Source organism: Triticum urartu, chromosome 7 (genome assembly GCF_003073215.2).
Source record: "Triticum urartu cultivar G1812 chromosome 7, Tu2.1, whole genome shotgun sequence".
NCBI classification, from domain to species: domain Eukaryota; kingdom Viridiplantae; phylum Streptophyta; class Magnoliopsida; order Poales; family Poaceae; genus Triticum; species Triticum urartu.
The window spans coordinates 446,943,421-446,967,920 of record NC_053028.1 but is presented as its reverse complement, the minus strand read 5'-3'; the positions used below and the strand labels follow the sequence as shown (position 1 = coordinate 446,967,920).

Genomic DNA, 24,500 nt, shown 5'->3' with positions numbered 1-24,500 from the left:
TTTAGTTTTGAAGATGTTGGCTGGCTGTTTTGCGTGGTAGCTTGAACAATTTGTTTGACTAAAAATATGTTAAACTTTCGTGTGATACACAAATGCGCATAATGAAGAATGATAGTGGCGATTCGCAATAAAAAGGGAATGATAGTGGATAACAAAACTTTTGCGACTCAAATGCCACCATTTACAAAGCCGTGGACAAAATTCTGGAAAACCCTACATGTGTACATTTGGCCTACAAAAAGGCTGAAACCTTAATCCTACCTATTCCGATCATCCAGGAAAAAGGCTACAAAATTAAGCCAGTTACTCCAGCCCCTCGTATATCAGTATCTATCCTGATCTACTAGTGGTATCAACAGATGCTTACACGTTCACTTGTGCTTAATACGCCTCTTGTATGGAGCAGCTGTTCCAAAGGTCATCCACGTTCACTTGGACGCTGCGCCGTGATCCTGGCTGGTGTCGTCTGAGGTCCTGGCTGGTGTCGTCTGAGGTGTATGCGGACTACTCATTCACGAGTACTGTAGTAAGGATCAAGACCCCAAAACCTCAGCTAATGTTGCTTCGGTGAAGGATGTTCTTGTCCCATCTCCTTGCCTTTCCCTTCTCGATAAGTGCCATTAAGAACTGCAACGTGCCCTCTGCATCTTCGATGTTTGGCAGCTCGACACTGAAATGAAATAGTGGGATGAAGGCTGAGCTCAGGGCAATGTCTCTTGATCTGCCTCTTTTGTCCCTCGGCGATGTTTCGCCGTTGCTACCAACAATGTTCACTACCTCCTGAGCTCTGTCCAGATGAACAATAGATTTCAGGTTCATCTCAGTTTCAATCGCCCACTGTGGGTCAGGAGGAACACCAACAAACCGGGGTGACCCCAAATCCACCAAGTACCGGCTCGAGACTAGCAGGAGCAGTTTCTCACTAAGCACAAGGAACTTTCCGGGCTCTCGAAGTGTCTTGCACACGACAAATGTCTCATCCTTTAGCCTGCCACCATCAGCTTGGACAAGCAAAGATACTCCAACTGCTTCTTCCCAGGAGTATGGGAACAAAGGGCGATCTCTGGCCACAGGCCTCGAGAAACGGACACGCAGGCGGTTGGATTCATGAGGATTGCTTCTGTTTCTTATGCTCTGTGCAGTTCTGCCCGTGGCTTCAAGAATACTGGCCATAGGCCTAGCCACAAGCCCAGCTGTTCCCATTGCTATACCTGTAAAATAGATACAGTTGGTCAATGTCTCGAACAACAAAAGCTGTCTGCAAGGGCCTATCGAGTGGCATTACCTGAGATAACCCCAGGAAGACCATGTTTCTCAGCACCTCTGATTGGTGATTGGAGGAGCCCAGTCAGACCCTACAGAACAAGATTGAAATGCACACATCGTATGCTGCTTTAGAGACAGGTCCAGCAACATTCTATGAAGCGCATACTGAAGAATGAATGCGTAAATAATAGCTGTGACAGATTTTCTTTCCAATAGTATGGTAGTGGAAGGACGCAGTTACTAAATTGTGTACAACTATCAAAACTATGGAGCAAGAACAGGTCATCAGGTTCCAATTCAAAGAGTCATCTAGGATTTGGGTGTCACACGAGAACAGACAACGGCTATAGAGGTAAATCAGTAATACTTGATCAAGAGAGATGGCTTTCACCTCTAGAAACCCATTCAGCACTCCTTCCCCATGCAAACCTAGCTGTCTGTCCCGTTCATCCAGTTTGGAAGCGGCTTGCTCATCATATGTAAATGCAACAAGGCCCTGCATAACAAATTTCCATGAGCTATGTGAGCCCATGACTTCTGGAGAGCGTAATTTCCAATGATCAAACTGGAGCTCAGATAATACCTTATAGGCAGTTTTACTAAAGTGAGATGTGGCGCTACTGACTGCATAAACCGTACTGCCAATAAGATTTTTTGAACCTTGTGCGATACCATTTAATAGCTCAACAGGACTCTGTCAAAGAGTAAATCAATAGAACTTTAAGAAAAGAAGGATTAAAGAATTGCTACTTCCTTAAAAAAACTGCGTTTACAAACCTGCAATTTCCCTTTCCTTGAGGCAGACATAAAGTCTTTTAAGCCAAATCCAACATTCCTGGCAAAACCCATAGGATTCCCTATAACACCAGCAGAGCCAAAAACCTGCACTTACAGCATATCACAACAAATTCTGCTCCCAAGACACATGTAGTAACTATGTAATACTGTTGGACATTGGAAATACAGATTATATAAACCAAGGTAGTCCTACAGAATTCAATACTGCCCGCTTCTTAACGGGAAAAAGGAAAGAAATGGAGGTAAATGTTGGCACAAGCACATGGTTGCAGCCACTCACACTGCAGAAGATCTGAGGGGAGCAACAAGTATCCATGTTGTTTTGGTTCCAGGATTGTTCGATAAGCTTATTAAGGTTATTTTGGACATTAAAGAAGATGCCCAAGAAGAAAAAGATATACTTGACTAGAAAGAATACTAGCTTGAATGGTGCCAATTTACCTTATAGAGTTCATGAAGCAACTGCCTGCTATAGTGCCTCACAAGAATGTCCTGGATGGATTGCCAACTTGCCATAAGATTTTCTACCATTATTTCTCCTAGATGAACTGGTACTCCTTCAACGTCAATGAGAGCCATAAGGCCTCTCTGCAACCAAAGTGCTTAATTAAGATGGCATACAAGGAAATACCCTAGTAAATAACTTCAGAGCCTACAAACAAATCAAGTAATGTGAAAAATCCATGTGCATATGTGCTACCAGGTCAACACTACCTACACTAGATAAGAATTCAGGACAAGCAAATCTGTTTGCACTCGTATAGCATTTTCCAACTCAAGAAAGAGCCACAGATAATATACTATCTTGGGAACTGTATCAATCAGCACACTCTCTGAGAAAAGAGAACTCAATGGATCCAGCTTTCATAGAAATAACGCTGCTACTATCGCGTGTAGTTCCTCCAAAAAGAAAGAAAGAACTTATGTAGATAACAGAAGCACGCACAATGCTCTGATGTGAACACCTCTTATAAAAAAATTCAGTTGTAGTACAGAATGAGGTCATTAACATTTGCAGGGCCTGTAGAAATGTATGAGCATATAACTATCCTTTAAGAAGCGGGGCCAAATAATACCATAGAAACAAAAAACATTTTCTTTTGCATAACATCTCCGGAAGTGTCATGGAGTATTGTTCCACCTGAATAGCAGTACTGTTGTTGAAGCTTGTGCTGGGGTCTGAGACACCTTCATTCCTATTGAGCCATGGAGTGCTAGTAAAACTACAGCAAAAGAGAGTCACTGGTAAATTGATAATGTTTTTTCACAGTGGCATTCGGAAACATAAACACAGAGAAGGAATAACCTGAAAGTTAACTTGACAGGAGTCAACTCAAACAATTCAATATATACTTTTTTCTGCTTCCTGGCTAATAGGTGTATCTGTTGCCATGGTGCACCAATCGGGATAACAGAAGGCAGCAGTCCATTGTCTTGATCAGTGTCCACTGTGTAGGAGCTTTGGGGCTTGTCTGACAGGTTTTTTGAGATTTTTGCATATTCACCAAAATTATCAGTAGCACCACATAAAATACTTGAGTCTACACTTTTCTCCAACACACCAAAATGCACTCTAGAGGAAACGGATCTAACAAAGTCAATCATGCTTAGGACAAGTCGTTCTTCAAGTTCAAGGCAGAAAGGTGCTACACTGTGAACCACCAAATGAAGAGAATTACCATAAGTCCAGATATAAACATCTGAAATAACTTAAACTGATAGTGTAAATAATACCTGATGTTTATACGTTGGTACGAAAGAAATGATGTATCTCTAGTTCTCCATTTTACTGCAGCGAACCGCAGCACAGGTTCAAGGGTATTAGAACTTTTACTCTCACTTAGAGATTTCTGCTTGGTATCTTTACTCTTCAAAAAATTAATCGATTTTCCCTTGTGACTTCCCTCAAATGACAGCATGACAGGGTATGGGCTGTCAGAGAATTGATTATCAATTTGCATACTTGGTATTTCAACCGTAATCCGCTGCTGATCTAAGCTCTGCATGGCAACAAATGTCATATCCTTGGCAGAAGCAAACAACAATTCCTGGCAAAAAAAAAGCAAAGTATATTAAAATAAATGCAGTGCTGAAAATTACTTGGTGGGATTCAGCCTCAATCATAGCACTCTGTTCACCTGAGGAGAAGAGCTTATCAAAGATATGCCCATGAATGGTAAGTGTATTTTGATAACTTCAGTGAAGTTCAACCCGATCTCCTGTTTGTGATCAGCATCTTTTGGTTCCCTTGATCCAAGGACACCTGCTTCTTTTGTGTCCATGTTGTGACAATTTGAATCAATAATACTGAGCACCTGCAGTTTATTATCGCAATGAAAAACTAACAAGAGAAATATATTGATCAAATCTTGATAGCTACTGGTCCTTGGAAAATAACCTTTATTGCTCCCTCCGCATGCACCGAGATGCCGAATTTTCTTTCGGCTTTCTGGCAAAAGCATATTAAACAGAACCAGGTCAGAAAGCAACTGAAAAACATCAACAATATTAATAAGCAGAACCGACTAAGATTGTCATAAATAAAACCAAGCATGAAACCAGCCTTTTCTCTTTCTTTGATGTGATTAAGTAGTAATTTTCCATGGCCGTTATAAATAGAACCATGTGAAATCGGGTCACACAATTCCTATTGTTACAAAGCTTCTCCACACACAAAATTTGCAAGCATAAACAGTGCTCAAGTAAAAGGACTTGTTATTAACTGATAATTATTTGATAAAGCCTCTTAAGTTTAGCAACTCCAGTCAATATTATCGTGTTAATAACAAAAAAACCGAGTTAGCCCTTGATCTATTCAGTTAGCAGCAGCTACAAGACATTGAACTACCTCAGGTGTGGAAGGTAGGGCCACATGAACATCATCACTGAGAACATCCAGACTGTATGTACCCAAACTCCGTTCCCCAGGAACCTGTACCAGAGAGAAACCATGTTGTATACTTGCTTGAGAGATTAAACTGAAAAAATAAGTTATTTAAAAATAACTGAAGAAAGAAGCTCAATAAAGTACCTCAACAACAAGACGGTGAGGATAGCAAGGTTCATCCCAGGCATATTGACATGACGTGTAAGGATATACAATTGTTTCAATAGATTCACATCTTTGCTGATATATCCGCAGTTTCTGAATTAAGAAAAACAATCATAAACTTGAGAACCAGAGTTTCAAGAAAGCTACATAGCAAGAGCTATTTACCTCAAGCGAAAAGTTGTCAATCCTGTAAGGTACAAAACCAGTCTTGTCATCAGACAGCAGAATCAGTATTGTACCGGTAGTACTATTGTTTCTTCCAGCAATTTTTTTGCTATGTATGTCTATATCAGCATTTTGTACTTCCACTCGAACCATATTTGATACACCTGAAGCACTATTCCTCATTTTCACTTGAGCATCTCCCAGGCGGTCAGGGAAAAAGCTACCAGACCATTGCCATCCTGGCCCATCAAATCGAATCGAGACAAGCAACTCTCTGCAAACAGAGTTTCCTCAGAACAAACTGTAAATACTTGAAAAAGGGTCTATGGAGAGCACATATAACCATACCATGCTGATAAAATTGACGGTTGAATTCATTTAATATTCTAAATCCAAATTTCTAAAATATACATGCATGAATTGTTGACTCATACATATGAATTGACCATCTCTTAAAAATCAAACTAAGCAAGCTAGTTCAGAAAAGAAATTGTATGGCTAAGCTCCAGATACAAAGGATAATAACTCACCTGGCTGTATCAGCCCAGTGAAGAAAAGAGTGTTGCCCCGAGCTTAAATGCTTAGAAAATCTTGTTCCCTTTTGTTTATAGAACATATCATTGCTGCATGCATTACAAATTACATATCTGGAAAAACAGGGGGAAAGAGGTACAATAACAAATTAGCCAGGCCACCATAGAATGAAAAAGTTACATGTCAGAACAAAAAGAATTAAACTGAAAATTAGTTTTGATGAGCTGCTACAGCCTTAGGTACAGTGGAATCCTCGGAAAAATTATGTCTGAAATTTATAGCATTTCAGGACTACAGACAATGACAAAGTAAATCATGTTAAAAGGAATGAGCCAGCCAAGGCTACTGCAGAACTCCAGTGTGCTAAGTTTCATTTGTTATGGGTAAATGATCATGGTGTTTTTTTGTTTTGCTTTTCTTTCTAGTGAGTGGAATCCACTCCAAAACTCATTGTAACTTGATAGATAACGATGAGCACTGAAACAATCTCGTCGCCGTTACAAGCAGTTGATGAATTACCTCGGCTGGAAAGCAATAGCCTTTGTCCTCCCAAAGAGTTCTGTCGAAACAGGTACAGATGTTACGGCAATTAAGAAGGCACTAGAAGTAGATGATTGTGGAATAGTGAGACTCGTTGAACCACTGGCAGGGACAAGGAGGAATGGACTCGACCAATCTCGTCGAGTTGTTTCAGTTCCACTATTAGGTACAGATGCATTCAGCTTAACTGAAAGTTCAGTTGCAGGTGTATGTCCGGCAGGGGCAAACATATAAGCTTTAGCCTCTTTGTCACATTCTTTCTGCACATGCTCACTGTTATTTGCCACTCTTCTGTTTGAATGAGAGCTGTGTCCATCAATAAAATCCAACTGTGGCATTTTACTTGCAAAGCGCCTGGTAAAAGAAACGCACTAGTTATTTCAAATACGAAGCCGAAAAACAAAGTTAGTTTTTAACACACGCATATGAATGCTTTAAGGGACATAGCCACTGACTGGATGGATGGATCTTCTGAAACAAGAGAAAGGCCATTTTTCCCAAGCACATGTCTTGTGTGCCCATCTAACTCAAAACTGCAAGGGATCAAAAGGGTGGACCCGCTCCTCTCATAGCTGATTTCTGTGACTGTAAGCAAGAGATCTGTGCAATTGTACAAAAGAAATGGCACGGAAAGGCATAGCTCTCTTGCACCAGAATGAGCATCTGTTGCTTTCTCAAGCATAACATTGAAAGGACCTGCCAAAGAAACCACCACCGAAATTTTAGCTATGCACTATCAACTTACTCAGAGTAGAGAGAAAGGCTGAACAACATACATTTCGACACATTTGAGTAGAACGCAATCGTCTCTGTTAAGGAGAATTTCAAGCCATTTGATGTGGCTCCATTAGAGAATGCTTCCACACGGGGAAACTTTATGGTCACGGATCTGTAATCTTGAATATGAAATGTGATTCCAAGATCGTTGGAGGGGTCAACAAAATAAATAGAGGCGGTGCCCACCTGGGAATATCATTCAGTAACGAATTAGCGAAATAATAGAGTCGAGGTAATATATATGTATGGTATCAGAAACTTACCTCCTTAAGTGAAACCTGATGTGCAACCCCACCATTATCTATTGTCAAAGATACACACACAGGGAGATAGTTCTTTATGAGAAGTGGTGTACTAAGTCGGACTTGCCGGATGAAATGTGTTCTTGTTAAAACCTGCTTAGAAGCCCTTGGAGCAGTATTTCCGAGAATTACTTGTGCATTCAAATGGTCAGTGCAGTACTGACCTTTCTGGGCACTACTAGATGAAGGGACAGTGTACTCTTCAACAGATACACAGCAGCGAAATGGATCATTACTAGGGTGAGAAGGATAGCACACAGATGATTTCATAAAACCCACCCTGCTTTCACGTGAAAGCAAACTTGATAAGGAGTGGGTTTCACTCCACAAATAAGTTCTGCCAACAGGATGCCACCTAATCTGGCCAGCCTCAGACAAATGAACCGGCAGGGGAATCTCTTTGTTTGGAAGAATTGGCCCGATTACCTGCAGGATAAAGTTTCTTGAGAAATCTCATGTTTGTTCCTTGTGAATCATCACTTAACCAAGAGTGCTCTACAGTGAGTAGCTGAGAAGTTGGGATTAGGTAGCAAATGAAGTATACAAGAACATGTTTAGAAGAGTAAAACGCACAGATTTGAACAGGGCAAACCGTGCAACTACTCTGTGCATTGTGCAAGAATAGAATTATGAGTCTAAAGCTACTGGTAGCAGGCAATCTATCGGAGTTCATGGCAGGATTGTCCTTTGGCAACATGGTCAACTTTTATTTCATATATAAATAAACATTTTGAATCCAAATGCGACTTCAAAGTTTGAAATTCAGCCACCAACCACCTGCTTTTCCCCAATTTCCAATAGTTATCTTTCGCATTTTCTTTAATCTAGAACATGAATGAACAATAAAGGCACAATGAGGCCAACATTAATCTATTCTCTTACTTTGATAGTACCTTTATCAACATTTTCTCAAAACAGTTGCAAGATAAAATTAGGAAGAATATATATATATATATATATATATATATATATATATATATATATATATACCTTTGAAGAAACACCAAATGGTATATCAAACCGCAACTCAAGGGGCATTGATGTTGCATTGAAGAGTATGACCTATAAAAAGAGATCATAAGCCTGCGTATGAGGATAATGATGTAACTGATCATTCAAAAGGTTATTACCGTCGAGTAAACTCGTACAAGTTTGCTATAATTCTGCAAGGAAACATCGAGTACAACAGGCACAATTAATCCATCATGATGGCTACCCTTTCTACTAGATCCAAATGCTTCCAAGCTTTCCTCGCCAAGAATTGGCTTCTTACTTGAAGAGAAGTTGACTTCAAAGAAGTAAATGCCCACAAGGTCAATTGACATTGGCTTAGAGGACCCGGAAGTCCCCTCAAATTCAATGGAAATCATATAGTGTGAGACTGCACTCATCCATTTCTCGATGAGGTGTTCAGATGATTGTGTTTCCCTGTGCTGGAAGAAGAATTCATCTAGAGTTTCTTCAACATATATCGGGACAGAGTATCCTGCCGGCACAGAATTCTCATCTACTACAGAGAAACTATCAATGTCATCTGAATTAACAGCACCACGGTACACCTTGAAACTAAATGGCAATGATGTGTCATTTGAGAGAATATATGGTGCATATCTCCTGGTGTGCACATCATCACGGCTTAACCTCACAATCCCAGGATCTTCTCGAAGATCACCTCCACTACTTGGATTGAGAGAATCTGTAATCATCTCACTAAGTCTGAAGATAGCCTACATATGCAAATGATAAAATCAGAGCAACATACTTGAGAATTGGGACTCAAAAGCACATACAGATATCACACACTGCTGAGTTAAGTTAAGAAAAAGAGAACTTCTAAGCTAAAGTGCCAATGCTCCTTGAGAACAGATATATGGCTACATTCTATCTGCAGACCCATTGCCCTGATTCCTGAATCACGCTAATCAAGATGATAATGGCAGCAGAAAACTATAATGTTAATCACTTGAAGATAGGACAGAACAATAATTTGCCTCCTGACAAGTTTGAAAATACAATATGCCAAGATCATGTACCTCGATCAAGGGCTCTGATATATTGACATTAAGCTGCTTGCTTGAATTTAGCGACACCTCAGTACTGGGAGATACATCCAGTGCATGATCAGCACATTTTCGAAGTATGTTTAACTGAAAACTTGAGGGCTCTATAAAAGGTTCCCACATAACCTACATACATATAAATTGTTATTCCTTTATATCATGAAAAACATGATACATCGGGCAGCAAGGAAGCATAACTTTACCTTGTCGATGTTGTTGTAATTTATCAGAAAGTCAACAAAAGCAGAAACTTCAGTCTCAACACCCATTTGACTAAATTGCAGTGACAAGTTCTTCACCAACGTCTCAATAACAGGCCCATGGCTGCTCCACTGTCAATCAAGTATTACCAAAAACCAGAATGAGCTAAATGTTTAAGCTTACAAAGAGGATATGTCAATCAGCATATTTGAGTTCACAAAAAGACAGACATAAAAAAAATTGTTGTCTGATCAATTAAAAAATGGACAATTTTTTTGTTAGGGGCAAAGTAGACTTCAAAGTCATCTTACAGATTCAGTTGCAAGGTTGACCAAACAAAGCTAATGATCCATTACTGCTGACAGTACAGAATCGTCTTTGGAAGGCACTAACTAATGTTTCATTCTGTGACATTTTTTTTACATTATTTAGCTCGCTTCAATACTTCATAGTGCTCCTTTGTTAAAAGCAATATATTCAAATTATTTTTGACGCTTTATCTACCAAATGGCCAAGAAAATGGCTAAGTCGCATGAGACTACAAGTATTTTCCAGTGATACTCCACCTCACAAACCCGAATAAAACATTCAACAAATAGCTGGTCTAAGGATATTTGTTACACATCTAAGCCTAGATGGCATTTCACTACAGCAAATTAATAACTAGCAATGTAGCATAACTCACCCTTCCATCATTTAGCAGGAGAGAACCTTTTCTTAATCCCACCTTGAATGTCACAGAACAAAATGAGGAAGCTGATGACGACGATTTAGGAAATCTGAGTTCTATACTACGCCAGAAACTAAATATCTGGTGTGAAAAACTAACATCCATGTATTCTGCTTGTAGATCAACAGAAAGATGTGGCATGTCAGTTTCTGATTGATGAATATAGCCACCAGCTTTAATCTTAGATATATGCATGAACGGAACAGAGGTGCCCTTGCTCACTTGGATCATCTCCAGTATTACTTTTACTCTATCTAAATCACATTTGAACTTCACCCAGCTTTCACCTAACATGACCACAAAATGTTTACTCTCGAAAGTTAAGGTAACGAATTTGCAACCTCTTGGTTCAATGGATTGATTATCATCTGCATGGTGGATAAAATAAGAACCAGAATTTCCATCAACCCTTGGATAATTGCTACTCTCATTTTGTTCTTTCTCCCAGATAGGTACATGAACAACAACAGCAATATTTTCACATGTTACCACCAAGTAAGAATTGTCTTGTGATTCTGATTCAAGAAATGATGACATTGCAGAGCCTGAAAAATGAGGCAAAGCTGCTGGATGCCCCACATGCAAACTGTTGCCTTCCTTTCTTATGTAGGAATGAAAATGGTTGATAATGATATCCCAATCAACTAAATATAACCAGGTCTCGAAAAAGGGTACAGTAATTAATATCTCATCTCGCCCAGCATGATGCTTTGTGAACTTGATTAGAACAGGAGATGATGGTCCATCAGAAACTATGGAGGCAAGAGTGTGGCCACCAGATGAGTGTAGAGCTAAAGAGACAATATCCATGTCAACATGCTCAGGTTTTTCACTAACCATTACAGCAGAAACATCAAACTCAAGGTTTGCAGTGGCAACCTTCTCCAATGGCAAATCTTTATCTTTCGAGTGACCAAAGAGAACCACCAAATCCTTGATAGAAATAGTAATATTAATAGGCTCATTAGATTCAACGCTCTCCTCATTGGATCTTCTACATTCTAAAAACTGACGGGCATTGCCTTCGTACATTTTACTTTCTTTGACAATTGAAGTTAACTCGTCAGAAATATGAATAACTGTCTCCATCCCGTCCATAAAATACAAATCTGTACAAGATAAGACAGAGTATGGTATTATTGCATAACCGATACATATCAAGAAATGTTTAAAAGCAGATAGTATCAATCCAAATCTATACATCAATCCAAATCTATACCTTCTGGTATCAAATTGCATTTTGATATTTTGCTCATAATGAAAGTGGCCAACAAAGGCTGCTCGGAGCAGGATAGTTCTTTGCAAGGAACTTGAATCCATATACCAGCATCAAGCTTTTCCACAAGAGGGTGTATTCTTGCAGGCATGTCCTCATCAAGCTTCGGGATAAATTTTGTTTGCTCATTCAGGAATACAAGTGATATGGATGCATTTCTTGAACATAGGCTGATGACGTCAGCTCTACTGGAAAGAGTACATTCTAAACTGAAGAATTCTTTGGGAATACGCTTGACAAATTCTGCTGAAATCCCAGTTGGAATGAACTCGCAGAAAAAATATGGAACACCAAGCTTTATACAAAAAAGTTCTTGATTTTCGACAGGAAAAAGTATAACACAATCACATATCTCAATTTTGTAGGTGATACTGTCATGCAATTCTCCAGAACACTCAAGATTGTTACTTGCCACAGAGTGATGCTCTTCCACCATAGGATCCCAATCATCCAATAAAAAATATCCAATAAACATTGCCAACAATTTTGTTGGTAATACACAACAAACATTTTGGGTTGCAATACATACTTCAGTCGAGAGGGCAGACAAGTCCTTTTTGACACGGACGTTGAGTACATTAGAATTACAATGTGAATAAGTCCCCCAGAGTACCTCACTGACACTTGGTGATGTCCACGGTGAAGCAAGCATTATATCTTTAGCAGAGAATAATAGGTCCCATGAGGTTGCATCTGCCAGTGAGAATGTTGCTATAGACTCGGGAACAGTAAGTGTTGCTAAAATACCACATGATTCATGGAAATGTGTTCTAACCGAAACAAGTGATAAATCCAGAATGGTTGTGCTGACATTATTTCCGTTATTCGGTGAGTTAGATGAACAGCTGGAATGCTCAGTTTTACACTGTACGTTGCTTGCAAGCTCTGGTGCAGAGTAACCATTTAAACCTGAAGTCTCATGACACTGTTTACTCTTTGAAGATGTAATATCTAAGGCCTGAACATCTTGAGTTTCTAAACATCCGAAATTAGATATGATATCAGCATGTAAAAAGGGAAAGTGATCAACAGAAACTCCTCCAAATGATGCGCTCTCCGCTCCACAGATATCTGACAATGAAAGCTTGGGAAATTTGGCATTGGCTGCTTTAGGTTTCATGGAACTCTGGTCCATCGATGAGGATACAACAGCACTGCCACCAGGAGATACTGCATCAAGATTGCTCAAAAACTTCTTTATCTGACCAAATACAGACGGATGAACATGCAGATCAACATCATTTAAGTTCAACTGGTACACATGATGTATTTGATCATTATATTTGTGAGTCTTGTAATGCAGCTTTAAGCAAGCCTCAGCAGCAGAACTTTCAGGAAAACCTGTCAAGTATACACAAGTGCTAGTTTTGTAGTTTCCTGATGAACATAGCACATGCGAATTCGATTTGTTCTTCAGATCAGTGCAAGTAATTTCAACCATCTTGGTGATGACCCAAAGTTCTGACAGTTCCCACACAGCATACCTACAATAACAACACCAATTCACACAAAAATCACAGGAGATAATCAAGATTGCAAGATTGTGAAAATTGATAACCTGATATCAATATCTCCAACACCAACAGTGATGAGTGAAGCTTCCTTGCCATTGTCTTCGAGGTCAACCCTTAAACTCAGTTTGTCCAGCTTGAGAGATGCAGACATATTTAAGGCTGGTTTATTGGGCCCACTAGTCTTGGTATCAATGGAAGTGTTTCCAACTAGGTTACTTTCTTTCAGATAGGTACACAAATTAACAACAGCACTGTACATTGTCTGAGAGAAGTAGATATTGGCGGATCGCACAATAGAAGCAACCTGCCAAAATGGTTCCACAAAATATTTTTACAGACACTTACATACAAAGAGGAAAAGTTCATAAAAAAATAAAGAGGGAAAAGAAAGAAAATAGAGCATATAGTATAAACCAGCTAACCATCTTTTGTATGCATTTCTATAAATATACAAGAATTCGGAACATCAAAACCATACAAGAAGACACCTATCCTTCAAAAACTATTACCTCCAATTGTTTCAGCATTGGTTCATCCAAGAATATGCACAATCCAAGGACAATAGAAGCGTCCAGTTTGACCAGTGTAGAGGTTATATCATGTCTACTGGCCATCAACACCTTCACCTGCAAACAGACATATATTTTTCACTGGTCCATGTGGATGTTGAATGAAAATTAACTGAAGAGCATGTACACAAGGCCTAACCTCGAATCCGGTGAGGCTAACCTCAAAATGTTTATATAGGTCATCCAATTGCAACCCAGGTATCAGGCTGTCAGAAAAACAAGTAGAAGTTTTCTTCGACATGTAATCAAGAAAATAATTGTTATCTTGTGTCTGAGAATCATTGTCAACTGTATCTTTGGATCGCATGGATACATCTTCAGCCTCAAAAACCTGCAATTTGTACTTGTTTCAACGACAAAGCTACCTACTATGAACCAAAAGTTTTAAAATTAAGAGTAACATCAAGAACCATCTTCTTTCAATTACATTCAGCTGGAAAGATGCCAGATTTTCTCACTGGGCATGTAGTGCCTGTGAGTGGATTGGAGAAGGGGGGGGGGGGGGGGGGGGGGGGGGGGGGGGGGGGGGGGGGGGGGGGGTCACTTGATATCGGCTGGTGATGTAGTACACACCCTCTAAAGTAAATCCATCCACTGCATTGGCTGTTGTTACATGACATAGTTGTTTCTGTTGCCTAATTCGGTGGCGTGGACAAAAGGAAAAGTAGTCTATGGCTATGCTATGCACGATATTACATGCTTAGATACTTACTCAAATTCACTTCTTGTCATAAACACAGTTGAGCAGTTTCTTTAGCCTGTCAATATATTTTGCCAGCATGCATTCACCATGACCAAGTGCTACACCCCTATGTACTGGCATCTCACCGACCTGGCTGACTAGGTAATTGTCTTTCATTTAAACAATTATGTCCTCTGTTTCAAAATGCAAGTACTAGAGCGCTTCACCTCAAGGTTAAGAAATTTTTAAACTAAGGTGAGCGGAAAAAAGGTCAACTTCTCCACCCTTTTCAAAATGTACAGTTTGACCCAATTCTACTATACAGGGAAAATAAATCCTACAACCAGGTGTAGTTACACCCACATCTCATATACTACCATCGGGTAGCATATATACTACTTCATCATTTTGAGTATGTTCATATACTATTACTAAGATGCTCCAAATCGAACTACGTGGAAAAGTTGCAACTAAGCCCATCGTTTTTAGTATATTTTTAAAATACATTCATATTTGTACATAAAAAAGAGAATGGTAAAATATGGTGCATAGTACTTAAGAAGTACTCCCTCTGTAAAGCAATATAAGATCGTTTAGTGATCTAAACGGTCTTATACTACCTTCACAGAGGGAGTAGTATATATATACTCAGTACTATGTAAATATTCCTATATACTACTCCCTCCAATCCATATTACTTGTCGCTCAAACGGATGTATCTAGCACTGAAATACGTCTAGATACATCAGTTTGAGCAACAAATAATATATACGTACTACACGTACAGTCGTACATACCCTCTGGTAGGGTATGATGGATACTACCTATAATGTATGAAACACACATGGGTGTAACTTGAACATTTATTTCCATATGGGCACTATATAAAACAAAATCAGGGGGAAATGATACCTTATACTATTATGAAACACTAGGAGGCTTACAATCGTGGTTATAGGTTTATAGCCATCCAAGTTTGCCTAGTTCCATAATTTATTCACTACAAGTCAAATTTATATTTCCAAGTTCCAACTTGAAATAAACAGAAGTCATCCGATTTATCAGAACCTCGGTTGGGTCCAAAACTCCCATAAACCCATTGATCATAGTAATACCGTGGAACTAACATGCTCCATTGTCAAAATGTAAAACACTGTTGTTTATCAATGGCACATACCATAGTAAGTTCTCTTCCACAATCATATGATGGTAGCTTAATGACGAAATGGTGAATCCTTAAATCCCAGAGAAGTTTCTTTTGGTTCACAGACATGTACCTAAAATCACGTTTAAACAATGACCCAAGTTCTACTGGCAATACCACAGTACGGAAAATATAGAAGTAAATGGGGGAGAACTTACTCTAGTTTGGAAAGAAGTCTTGTTCCAAAATTATCAAAACAGTTTAGCGAGGAAAGCACCTGGGTGAATGCAGAATGGCTAGGATATTATTTGGCATTTAAACTTGCATAACTTCCTCCAGGTGATAAAAATCTCGAACCAAGTGAGAGTTAACAGTATGTATTTAAGTATTCGAAAGGCACAACAAGTAACAATAAAGTGAGCTGATGCAAAATCCAGGATAAAAAGTGTATGCCTAAAAATCAAGTTGATCTAGGAACAACATTTGTGAGAGAATATCATATTCAAGATTAGAGGATTTGAGTCAGGGCCTCCACTACAGTTTTCGTTCAAAAAGGATAGTAGGATTCAACTCTGCACTTCTAGGAATTAAGGAAAACGGATTTTACAGAATGGGGACTATAGTTGCAGTACACGTTACTTAAACAACACGTGTGGTCACAAATTTGTTTCAATTGATAATCCAACTACATTATTGGCTATTTCATATATCTCTTGCTTCATTAACAATGGTTAGTTATATTGAGCAAACTCATATAACAAAGGAAGACACCAGAAAATACTACAACTCTCCCAAACAGTGGAGCGTAGATGTAGAGCATGAATGCTTACCCTATCATGCTGGAATTGGAAAGAGGAAAACAAATCATAGATGTGCAGCAGATTAAAGAAGAGTTCTGGTTCGTATATGGCATTGAATTCCTGGACAATAACCTAACAAATAACAGGCAAAATAACTAGAATCAGCAATTAAGGACACCACAGAGGTACTATGTAATGAATTCAGCTCTCTTCTGGAAAGAATACAGGTACCCGTGTTGAAGCTTCTGAGTTTTCGTTTGACTTCGGAAAGTCGACTTGAATACTGATAACAGGTGCGCTTAGACCATCACCAGTGCTACACTAAAATATCTTACGGGTTAAAGACATACAGTTCAGAGAAGGGTCCCAAAAATATCTTCAGGGTCAAACTGTAACGCGTACCTTTTCAGCCAGCAAGACTTTATTTTTATTCAACGGGTTAGTTATCTCAAGTGAATCAAGCCAAGCAAGGATAGTTGCTGAATCATCCCATATTTTATATTCAGTACCAAGACCAGTAAACATCCCATCGATAAGCTTCATGCCAAACCTCCTAACCAATCAATATAGCAAAGTTAGACGATGAAGAAGGGGCTCACATATAAGATAAACCATATAAACAGGAACGGAAAATCGGGCAGCAAATAACAGCATAGTAAGAAGCAATTAGTTGTTGCTTAAAACAGAATGAATCAATGGAGTGTTTGCCATTAGAGTGGTCTTTTGGAGTACTTATGCCTTACTATCTTGGGAAATACTCCCTCCGTCCCAAAATTAAGTGTCTCAACTTTGTACTAGCTTTAGTATAAAGTTGTACTAAAGTTGAGACACTTATAAAGTTGTACTGAAGTTGAGACACTTATTTTGGGACGGAGGGAGTAATAACTAATAGGCACAGACTGTTTAGAGCCATCACGGAAATATTAACCAAAAATGGCAAAGATTATCACTCACTAAATTATTTCTATGGCACAACAAAGCAATACCACACTGGCTGTAAAGCTATTATGACAAATAACAAATTTTTGCAACATAAAATATGAAATAACCAGGGAGATGAAGCAGGGAAGAGACACTTGCCTGGAGGTGACAGTTGCGAGTATTTGAGGAATAGATAGTCTCAAAGAGTAGTGGTTTTCCTTTGTCAGATGATTTTCAGCAGAAGAAACAGGATGAAATTCTGTTCCCTCGTAGATATCCTGAATGAAAAACTAAGATGTTAGAACTGCCTGTTCCTAAATAGCAATTGCATTAAAATTGGCTGCCTTGTACAGGATAAGTGAAGAGCTGTATACTTCAGAGTGTATAACCTTAATAATGTCTTCTGAAACAACACCAGCAAATGAACTAGTGTCAGCTGTTCCACCAGCACCAAGCATTCCAAGAGAAAGCCAGTTTAACCATCCTCGGCCTGCCCCTGCTGACGGCTCATCAGTTCGAGGACTTCCTGGACTAGAAAAATTGTCTTTTGTAGATTTCACAGACAAATCCTGCCAACAATATCCAGCGAGATTTTAGCACAGGTGCCCATTTCCAGCCCACCGCCTCCCCCCTGCCCGCGGAAAGAGGCAGAAATGTGTTCTAACCTCTAAAACATAAATACGTGCGCTCTATGGAAGAACCTAAACAACTGCAGATTTCATTCTTGTGTTGAGAAATGAGAAGAAACCAATATAAACCCTTGAAGTATCATTATCCAAGATTAGGAACATTTAGCAATTGGCTAGGCAAGTGGTATAGCGATAATGCGCATGGATGTTAGATGTAAAATGTTTAGGCAAAGAGTACAGTTTTTAGTGGCTCAAATGCCTATAGGTGGGCAGTTTCAACTTTAGCGGTTAAACTGATAATTGATGAAAACAATTCACAGTATTACTATATTATTCTTCACATGAAGTATCAAGTACCTGTAGTTGTTGTTCTGCAATTGTTCTGTAGCTAACTATATCATCTATATCACATTCTTTGTCCAGAGTTTCCAGCTTTTGTAGAATGTCTTTACTTACAAGCTGAAAATAGCAAAACTTCAACAAAGTAAGCTAGTGGAAAGCATGGTATGAACAAACAATAACATAATGTACATCCTGTGCTATTATATTATCTAAAATCGAATAGGAAATTAGTCTATACAAAGAAATGTTGTTTACTGGCAAGAGGGAATAAAAAATGTGCAGTACAATGTATATACACAAGCTAGAACGGTTGCAGAATCAGAATCACCAACCTAAGCCGGGGCTATGTAGCCTGTATGACCAATAAACAAGCATATTAACAGGATCTAGACAAACAAATATGACTGAAACAAAATTTTGGTCAGACCCTATCTACATTAGAAAATGACGAGGAGCAGTGAGTACACCATACAATACAAGATGTATATGTGACATCTCATATTTTCATCCCTTAGCCAATTTCGTTACACACAAATGATACAGAATGTCAGTCCAACATGCACATGATTTGTGATAATGTAAATTTGAGCAAGGAGTACATCTTATCACAAATTTCGCCTGACATAATTTAAAGTTGACAATGTGTACTATAGACCTCCCTCCTGTTCTATCGGCTTTCCTTTTACTTTATGTAACATACAAGTAAGAGAGATTATAAACCTCAGTCTTGAGCTATATTACAGGCAAGAACTCTCTGTTCATGTGTGTGTCGGAACCATTTACAGAATTATGAGAAAAATGCATGCTATACTGAGAAAATCACACAACCTGTCCTTTCTGCAAGAGCTCCAATTTCATTCGGTACAAATTGACATATTTCCGACGGTCCTCCCTGTTAACATACAAACAGGCACACACATCAATCTAGAAAACAATAGAAGAGAACAACTGTGGATGAAAGATATATTTGTTAATATCACTTCAAACAAGATCATCAAGCAGCAGCACATCAGTGCAACAGGTTTGTAAGCAAGTAAACACCAAGTCATAAATCATTAAACTGGAATTGTTTAAACAACAAAGCCTTATCTTCTGCTTATCATTTTTTTAAGATCAATGGTTGTTAGGTCAGAATAATAAACCAAGTCAGCGATAGCTAGTATCATCTTTAGCAAAGAAAATGCCAATCTTCTATTCCTATCTGTCAGCACATAGGCTACATGTGTTGTTCAGGTGCGAAGCTCTGAGCTCCCTGAAGCTTTTTAAAAATATCAAGTAGAAGATATATTTACGAAATAATTTAATGATTTTGCTATCATTGACAATCTATACTTGACATAAAAAAAGAAAGCATCCAATCATCAGGCTCCCTAATTGCCCTCAGCAACAAAATTCAAGCAACCTTCAAACCCATATTTACACTTGTTTTCAATATTTTTATATTATCCTGTCTAGCAATAGTTGCTGCCCATTCAACTATAGATTTTCTGCTCATTTCACACCTTGCTGATCAAGTTGAAAAAAGGGAAGAGCTAATACAAAACTCACAGTCGCTTCCCCAAGAACCTCCAAGAGGTTTTCTTCAGTCTTCTTTCAACGTCTGCCATGATAGAATCCTTGGCATACTGCCACCACATTATCTGCCAACCTTTCTGTCTCTTAGATAAAAAGCTCTCAGGCGGGCGGTAACGACCATATCTGTGAAATAGCAGCAACAAACATTAGAGGTGGTTCTAATTTGGTGTTAGATTTCATTTACCATCAGCAAATCCTCACGCCATTTACTGTTTGTATTCAGCAAATCAGTGAAACCAAGGAGTTCATTATTTCGAGCACAGGTTTAAATGCTAGGAAATTTTACACTGTCCAGCATTATTCCATCAAAGGCAGAAGATGAAGGGGAGTATTGTGCATTAAGGCTTACATTTAGGCTGGAACAAGATTTCATGATGAGAAAATAACAATAAAGCATATGCTTGTCTACGAACAAATACATGGAACCTATGATAGATGTCGGTAACCAGATAATAGTTTTTGGTCGTGTAAATAGACCAGCGTACTTTGTTCGCAGAGCACAGATGGTGAAGTGATCACAGAGATTCAAAACTTGCTGAAGCTGGATTTCATCTATTGATAGAACCTACAAAGAAGATGAAACATGCAAGGATAAATCAACTCCGAAGTGATTAACACATCAACACTGCTAAAAACAGAAACGAACCAATGCAGTTAGTTCTGCAGTCATGTCATACTGTGGCACACCATCACGCTTTCCGGAGTTGTTGGCCTGTGATGCAGATGAAATTTCATTAGAACAAGCTGCTCAGCATTCAGCAAAAAATAAGAAGGGCTGATCTGAAAGTAACCAGAAAGCTTCTGAAACCCAGTTGCCAAACAAGACTACCTGATAATACCATAATTGATGAGAATATGTAGAGAGAAGAGATGCACTTACAAGCACAGACACAGTCACACAAAATGGATTTATAAGATAATCATCTCTTGGGTGGGCCAACCCAAGACTGAAATTAGACTGAGCATCAGTAAGAGCACCAACATCATATAGATTCTGCTGTTCTTCTAACTGTTGACAGTAAATTCCAACATTCGATATATTTATCTTCTTGTTCACTTCATCTTGTCTGGACCTAGCCATCAATGACCTAAAGTGCCCCAAAAAATACACATTTACAATCAATAAATCAAATGTTTGAAATACCAAAAGATTTTCCAAAAAAATGCAAGCAGCATATATTTTACAATGCAATGACAAACAGTCCTGATGGTTTCATGATATATCGCACAGCAGCTATACCCACACATAAAACCAAGTCAGTAAAGCAAGCTACTATACAATTTTAGGCCACCACAGTTAACTGTCAAGAAATTTACAAAGTTAAATTTCTAGTGGCATTTTGGATTCCTTCAGGACTCATAAGTCAAATCAGCTATGCAGAAACACTGTGTAGAGTTGTGCTCCAGTGTTAAGTTGATTACTTTAAAAAATCCCAATGATTTTTAACACTTAAAGAAACTTCACTGGCTTCCAAGCATTTTCGTTACTTTTAATCAAGCATCTCAGTTTTATATGTCTCTGAATAATTTTAATTCCTAATTAAAATTTAGTGATCTTCAGTACTACAACCGTCAGGTTGAATACAAAAAATATTAGACTTAACTAGCAGATTGAAGCTTTGTTATCGGTTTAAATAAAAAGGATAAGATGGCTTCGGTAACTCACATGGCAAAACTTTGCTTCTGTGTATCTGTTTGTATCGAGAGACTGCTGAATTCCAAACCAAATATGAAGCTCCCCTGTATATTACCAAGAAAAACAGGTATATCTGAGAATCAGCAGGAAAAATAAATAACGCTGAAGATAAGAATTGAATATATGGGGATACACGCGTGAAATGCACTTGAAAAGCAATGAGTTTGCTGCTAGGTTTATCTGTAGCGCAACCGTTGATGTTATCGGATTGCAAAGAGTATCGAGGAAGTTTCTGTGAAATATCGACCTGTGGATATTCCGAGACAGTTTTATTAACAATATGCAAAATTGGTATGTATGCAGATATCAAACTAATTCCTTTTGAGTTCAAAACAAGGTGCAAAATGTGGCAACACATAAAGTACTGCTTAACCTTTATGCTTTAGAAATAGCAGGTATGCCTCTGCAAACCTACCACTGGGTTATACTATCAAAACTCCAAAAGTAGACCATTACATGATATTTAGAAGAAGAAAATCGAGCAGTGTAATTCCAAACACTAGGTAAAAATAAAGAAAAAATGATGAGAATTTGATGGACAAGAACTATGGAGACATAGAGGGGACATGGATGAGTTTTGGAGATGGTCTCTTCATGGATTTATAAATAATACAAGAAATAGTCCACCACCATAAGTTCCTCAAAATCTGATTGATACAAATTAAAACCAACTGTCCACATGATAGCATAGCACGCCCAAAGATGGGTAATTATTAGTGTGGAATACTTTCTAACTTTTTTCATCTGGCAACAAAAGCATACTTGAAAGTTGACTAAAATAGATATTGCATCTAACACTCGGTGCACAGAAAGTGAAAATATGATATAAACTTGCGTACCTGATCGTTGTGGGATTCAACATATATGATGTGAACATTTCGTATGGAAACTTGGATATTGTCCAGTATCTGCCAAACGGAGCAAAATTATCAGTGTTTTGGCATATCAATGTTACTATTGTTCAAAGAATAAAATTGTAAACTTGTTACCTTTGCTGACATGTAGGATAGAAGTGATTGCCCCGTTTGGTTATCTAGAAGTCAAAAGAATTAGGGTTTTCAGGAATACCTTTCAGTGTGTTAACTCGGTATAAATAAACATGCAATTTGCAAATGTTATATTAACAGTATGATAAACATAAGCAAGTAAGTGTTACGAATTGGTAACAGCTAGTTCATCACTGGCAGCCTTCAGATACTTGCATACAATTTGATAGATAAAAATGTCTCCGGAATGTGTGTTTGTATCTTGATGACACTGGTCTACACATTTAGTAGTTAGCATATGTACCTATAGATCGCGGATTTTTATACTCCCTCTGTTCCTAAATATAAGTCTTTTTAGAGATTTCAATATGGACTACATACGGATGTATATAGTCGTAGTTTAGAGTGTAGATTCACTCATTTTGCTCCATATGTAGTCCATATTGGAATCTCTAAAAAGACTTATATTTAGGAACAGAGGGAGTATAATGCATGCTAATGCACATGCAAGAAGATAAAGAAAAACAGCAAGGACACGAAACCTGAAGTTACCACTAGCAGTCTAGCACAAACAGCTGAAGTTAGCGTGTTGATATTGAAGTGAATTGCAGTGACAAACTGATATCTGAAATTTGCAAAAAAATGATGAAGATCACAGGAATCGAGACTGACCTGTCACTCTTCTGGAAAATTTAGCGAGCTCTATAGCATTAAGTTTAGCCAATTTTCCAGCTAGTTCTCTCTTACCAAGTGAATCGGATCCCCACTGATAAAGAAACAGCGTATTTATTGGGTCAACACAGTGGAAACACCATTGGCAAGCTAATTGAACAATGTAAAACCAGATTCAGCGACGTGCCTCAGAATCCTCCCGTGGATATGCACATACAAACACATCTTCTATAACAATAATTATAGGGTCCCATCCAAGTTTTTTCCATGGAATCTTTATGCTTAACTTCCCGATTCGTCCTGTGATAACAGCAGAATGGAAACTTACGACTTAGGATAACACATAGTTTTACCTATACGTGCCAAAATAGCAAAAATAGTGTTGGTAGCATCCAGCCAAGCAGTCTGAGTGGGATCATAGATCATACCAGTCTTGAGTGCAAAAGGCAACTGCAGGTAGTCGAAGGCTTCCAGAATGAGCTCTACATTTTCCAAATTTATTTCCTCTGCACAAAATGAAGTCATCAAAAGTTTAGCCACCATCAGGATCAGAGAGACAGCACAATCCAGAGCTAAGGCGCAAAATGTCAACAATTCTAAGAAGAATTACTTGGCAATATGTATATCAGTATCCATCACCGATGCAACGCATAAACAGGCGTAACAACGGAATCAATACATCCCGTGCACATAAAAATCCCAGTACGATCAAACCGAATGCCAGTCACGCCTTAATCAAAACACAAACATCTGCAGCACTAAACGCAGCCATGGAATTAACCAGCGAATTTACTGCTGCGGCAGCCGAGGGGTGACGAATTGGAGAACAGCGGGGACCAGGACAGCAGCTGGCTCGCGGGTGATTGGGCCAACCCAAGTAGCGGAACGCGGGGGTGTGGTCTCTACTCGCTAGTGTTCTTGGGAGGGAATCGAGTACGAACCGTTCCAGATGCCGATCTTAAGCTGCTCCTTCTGGATGCCCTTGACGTAGCGGCCGAGCAGGCCGGCGAGCACCTGGCTCACCACCCCCTCGAACATGGCGGCGGCGGAGGAGGAGGAGGAGTCTCCCTAGCGAGCCCGCGCTCCCATGGGGCGGGGGAGGAAAGGGCAAGGAGGCGAGGGGTGGAGTCGAGGAGGGGGCGAGGCCGTCGAGGGAAGGGAGTGTGGGGAGAGGAGAGGAGAGGCGAGTTGGGTTTGGGACTTCCGTTTGCTTGGAGGAGGAGGCGGAAGAGGACGACGGCGATTCGTGTCGTTGATGCTCGGGCATTC

General features: G+C 39.0%; 1 protein-coding gene across 6 annotated transcripts; it reads right to left on the bottom strand.

Moving 5' to 3' along the window:
- Nucleotides 1-128: 128 nt before the first annotated feature.
- LOC125518605 lies at nucleotides 129-24,500 on the bottom strand. 6 transcript variants are annotated; one of them, XM_048683436.1, is made up of 49 exons: nucleotides 24,173-24,499; nucleotides 23,660-23,737; nucleotides 23,419-23,531; nucleotides 23,232-23,325; nucleotides 22,563-22,606; nucleotides 22,413-22,481; nucleotides 21,707-21,820; nucleotides 21,544-21,617; nucleotides 20,758-20,965; nucleotides 20,524-20,589; nucleotides 20,363-20,442; nucleotides 19,851-20,000; nucleotides 19,131-19,194; nucleotides 18,318-18,419; nucleotides 17,721-17,900; nucleotides 17,491-17,609; nucleotides 16,813-16,963; nucleotides 16,642-16,731; nucleotides 16,441-16,542; nucleotides 15,829-15,887; nucleotides 15,644-15,743; nucleotides 13,924-14,115; nucleotides 13,725-13,841; nucleotides 13,260-13,519; nucleotides 11,645-13,185; nucleotides 10,381-11,534; nucleotides 9,698-9,826; nucleotides 9,468-9,620; nucleotides 8,565-9,161; nucleotides 8,425-8,496; nucleotides 7,396-7,860; nucleotides 7,132-7,318; nucleotides 6,811-7,051; nucleotides 6,335-6,709; nucleotides 5,812-5,928; nucleotides 5,282-5,555; nucleotides 5,096-5,209; nucleotides 4,913-4,996; nucleotides 4,463-4,513; nucleotides 4,203-4,379; nucleotides 3,799-4,112; nucleotides 3,371-3,715; nucleotides 3,206-3,287; nucleotides 2,506-2,652; nucleotides 2,044-2,148; nucleotides 1,850-1,960; nucleotides 1,658-1,762; nucleotides 1,286-1,355; nucleotides 129-1,211 (listed from the first exon to the last, which is right to left on the bottom strand). In XM_048683436.1, exons 1-49 carry the CDS (start codon nucleotides 24,267-24,269, stop codon nucleotides 550-552), a joined length of 10,395 nt encoding a protein of 3,464 aa, XP_048539393.1. In that variant the 5' UTR covers nucleotides 24,270-24,499; the 3' UTR covers nucleotides 129-549. The 6 variants fall into 6 exon arrangements, with proteins under 6 accessions (XP_048539393.1, XP_048539389.1, XP_048539390.1 ...); XM_048683432.1 differs by having other exon boundaries at nucleotides 1,658-1,960; nucleotides 24,173-24,500; XM_048683433.1 differs by having other exon boundaries at nucleotides 1,658-1,960; nucleotides 16,813-16,960; nucleotides 24,173-24,500.

Coding starts and splice junctions, on each gene's coding strand:
- LOC125518605 (XM_048683432.1), bottom strand. CDS start 24,269: ATGTTCGAGGGGGTGGTGAGCCAGGTGCTCGCCGGCCTGCTCGGCCGC. Junction 6,710..6,810: donor TCAGAAGATCCATCCATCCA/GTCAGTGGCTAT, acceptor TTCTTTTACCAG/GCGCTTTGCAAGTAAAATGC. Junction 5,929..6,334: donor GCTATTGCTTTCCAGCCGAG/GTAATTCATCAA, acceptor CTGTTTTTCCAG/ATATGTAATTTGTAATGCAT.